The sequence below is a fragment of the Anarrhichthys ocellatus genome, unplaced genomic scaffold (genome assembly GCF_004355925.1).
Source record: "Anarrhichthys ocellatus isolate YVR2014 unplaced genomic scaffold, GSC_Weel_1.0 scaffold24, whole genome shotgun sequence".
Lineage (NCBI taxonomy): Eukaryota > Metazoa > Chordata > Actinopteri > Perciformes > Anarhichadidae > Anarrhichthys > Anarrhichthys ocellatus.
This window is the reverse complement of record NW_022280054.1, coordinates 7,347,295-7,350,991: the sequence shown is the minus strand read 5'-3', so window position 1 is coordinate 7,350,991 and position 3,697 is coordinate 7,347,295. Positions and strand designations below refer to the sequence as shown.

The 3,697-nt window shown below is 45.0% G+C and overlaps 1 protein-coding gene across 1 annotated transcript in view; it reads left to right on the top strand.

The window, feature by feature from the left end:
* Positions 1–3,697, top strand: part of tiparp (TCDD-inducible poly(ADP-ribose) polymerase) — a 20,093-nt gene that overhangs the window by 9,563 nt on the left and 6,833 nt on the right. Inside the window, exons 3-4 of the mRNA XM_031860834.1 lie at positions 1,077–1,266; positions 1,740–1,927. Of these exons, the coding sequence (XP_031716694.1) occupies positions 1,077–1,266; positions 1,740–1,927 (378 nt within the window). The remainder of the gene's footprint in view (positions 1–1,076; positions 1,267–1,739; positions 1,928–3,697) is intronic.

Below are 3,697 nucleotides of genomic sequence, written 5' to 3'. Positions count from 1 at the left end.
GTGGATATGCGTAGGTGTGTGTGTGTGTGTGTCTGCCTCTCTGTCGGGCTATCTTCCATGGCATAGCGTGCCAGTCTATGATGCCCACATTTATGTGAGTGGTATGTCTGACCCAGTAAGGATTTACCAGAGGCCTTATGGAGGACTAATGCAGAGAGACTGATGCACATACACACACACACACACACACGGGGGTTTGTCCCACGCTTGTCGAGACATGTTTCTAACATTTATTTACTTAGCAGATGCTAACACTTTGCGGATGCGAACACATTAGACATGTGTTCATTGTTCTAGCTGAACCGGACTGACAAAAGGACAAATCAGTTTTGCAAAAATGAGTCAAAGCTTTGCAGGAATAGCTCGACATTTTGTGGGGGAAAAACTCACTTTCATGCCGAGAGTGAGATGAAAGGAACGATACCACTCTCGTGGCTCTACGCTAAATATGAAGCTACGGCCAACAGCTTGTTGAGCTTAGCATAAAGGCTGGAAACAGGTGAGAACAGCTAACCTGGCTCCGTCCAAAGGTATAAAAGTCCCCCTATTAGAAACCCAAAAGCTCACTTATAAACACATTTTATTCAATATTAACGAAGCTAAGTTAGTCAGCTATGCCACACAGTAAAACAGCAGAAATAGCACATTCCTTGGCAGTCTTGCTTATGTCATTCTGGTTTAAATCTTGACAGAGTAAAGTAAAACTAAATTTAAACATTAAAAATGAATGTGTGAATCATCGCACGAGTGAAATTTATGTTTTCCGTTTGTGTAAATGTAATGATTTGGTCATATTTGTCTTTCTATTCTCTGCAAGTTAACGTGACATGTAAGTCATGTGGTTGACGCTGTCACCCTGCGTGACTCAAACTAAGTGAGCAGTTAGAGGTTTGGTCGTCTTGCTCCGGGGCACTTCGGTTAAATTAAGGTTTCATGGAATTATAAACTGTGACCATATCGGTCACCGTGCCACAGCCACATGTTAGCCGACCGTGCTAGAGTACTTTGTTTTTTTCCCCGCTGACTGCAGAAGTTTCTGATTCCTAACGATGTTTTTTTTCAACCTTTTGTTCCAGGGGTCGTGTGTTTTCCCTAGACTTCGGGGCGATGCGAGTGTGTGACCTGGAATTCGACCGCGTCCGACGACTGACAACTCCCGCCAGCCCTCTACCCATGCCCACAACGAACCTAAACCCCACCCCCAGCTGTCACACGGTGTGGAAGTACTACTGCAGAGACAACTTTGGCTGGAGGGAATACTCCGAGGTGAGCCACTCAGTGCAGTTATGCATGCGTGTTTGTCTGCGTGTACGCTCCATTAACATGAGGCCAGACGCACTAACTTTGCCCACACCGATTGGTCGTCTAGCCACTGTGATGGGATCAATTGAGACACGCATACACACGCATATATACACACACACACACACACCTAAACACCCCTTGTGACACAGCTCTTCCCCCAGCAGTTTATTTCACCAAATCAGTAAAGATTGACTGTTTTTCTATCTGTGCGTCACTGTTTTGTGTTTCATGATGATGTCGTTATTAGCTCCGCTTTCTGTTATCTGAACATTGTACCACACTTCACTGACATTTCCCTCTCCAGACTCCCTCTTTCCACAGTTAAATGAAAATGCAGAACAGTCAACTGTATAAAACGATAAATGATTGAGTCTAATCACATCTTTCTCTCCCTCTTCCTTCTCCACTTTCCTTCTTCCTCTTCTGCTACTCAGCCGGTGGTCAAGCTCATAGAGGAGGCCAGTTCGAGGGGTCTTAAGGAGGTGCGATTCATTACGCTCCAGAACCAGTATATCCTCAACATCAGGGAGGGCTTCCAGCAGAATGCCGTCTTCGGGTTCAGGCGTCAGATCAAGAAGCGGCCCACGTTCATGTCCTCTGTGATGCTTACACCCCTCCTACAGTAAGTAAAGACATTTAACACTTGTCACCATCCCCGCTGCTCTTAACTTACGGATTTACGGACATGTAGAGGTCCTGCCTGGACATGACCAATCCAGAGTTGTTTGTTTAGCCATAATGGTGCGGCTATACGGATCACGTCGTCGGACTGCCTGTCGGCCCGCCTGTCGGCCCACTCATCAAAAGTTTGTGGAGACATTTATGTCCCCCTCAGCGTGCATTGTAATACAATTTGGTCTTCATTTGGCTTCTTTAAATGTCTTCAATACTAATTCAAATACCTGCCAGACTAATGACATTCCCATCAGCCTCAGCTTTACTGTACTGTACAGCTGTATATTGCGCTAATTAGCATAGTTAGCATGCTAATGCGCTACACTAAGATGGTGAACGTGCTAAACGTTATACCTGTTAAACTTTACAATGCTACCATTGTCATTGTGAGCTGACATTAGGCTGTAGTTTTCTGCCAATCATCTCATTGAATAAAGGACGAGCGGACCAACAAGCTCATTTTCAAACATGTTTGTTGTTGATGATGTGGGCGCTATTTAGATGCAAAAGAGTATTGTTTCTGAGACGTCTCTTAACCCCCGTGAAGGATTGCAAAATATTCTGATAAATATCAGGGTTTAGCGGCTAGTTAAAAGCAAATGTCAGGAACAGTCGGTCCTCAGTTGATCGTTTAGTTCTCACATCTCAACCTTGTCAGGGAACATTTCGTATTTTGGATAGAAAGCAACATTTAGTATACGAACAAAGTCCTCCATTTTCTGTTAAGTTCCTGGCAACATGTGAACATTAACACACACGCACAAAGTTGACTCTTCAATATGTGATACACTGTCTTCCTGTGGCTCTATGTGTTCTGTTTGGAGACAGACGAGCACACAGAGGTCGGTACACAGTGCTAATGTTACACTTGGGGCTGAATACTCAAAATCCTCTGAACCACATTCACCTTTAATCCGTTCCAATACTGTTGCACATTGCTCGCCTGAGCCGCACTTAAAACCCATGTTAACGCTTGAGTTTTGGCAAAATCAATCCGAGTTACCGGGACACAGTAGCTGACCAGAGCAGAATGAAGACAACAAGACAAACGGATAATAGACAACGAGGCAAACGAGAACATATGAGGCAGAGTGTGGGGAGCGGACAGATAAAGAAATTAATTTTAATTGGTCTTTGATCTTTTTTGTCTGATCGTTAGTGAGGAAATCTCTAAATGAGATGAGATCTGTTCACTTTCTTCTCGAGGGAACAAGCAGATTTCAGGAGTCTTCATCTTTCAGCTGCTATTTTCTCTGCTGCACTCGCCTCAATGATATTCCTGAAACAAGTGATACCAGATTGGAAACAAGTGGAGTCATCTCACCCCATTTGCGGAATGTTTCACTTCCGTCTTGCCAGTGTCCCGGACAGAGCGAACGCCAGTACGAGCTGTTCCTGAATGGCCTCGACAGTCAAGAGGAGACGAGATGGAGCGCATGAGATGGAGGAAAGAGGGAGGAAATTAGATGGAGGAAGCGGAGGACAGAGGGAATGAGGGGCGAGAGAGAGGTGGCGAGAGAGATAGAGAGCACAGTGAGAGGAAGTGAGAGCAGTCTAAATGGTTTCCAGACTGGTTGCACAGCAGAGCAGAGTGAAAAGAGTGTGAAATGTGACTGTGGGCAGCAGGAATCTTTAGGATCGAGGGATTTGTTCCTGGGACTTTTTCATCCGGTTGTTGGTGTGTGTGTGTGTGTGTGTGTGTGTGTGTGTGTGTGTG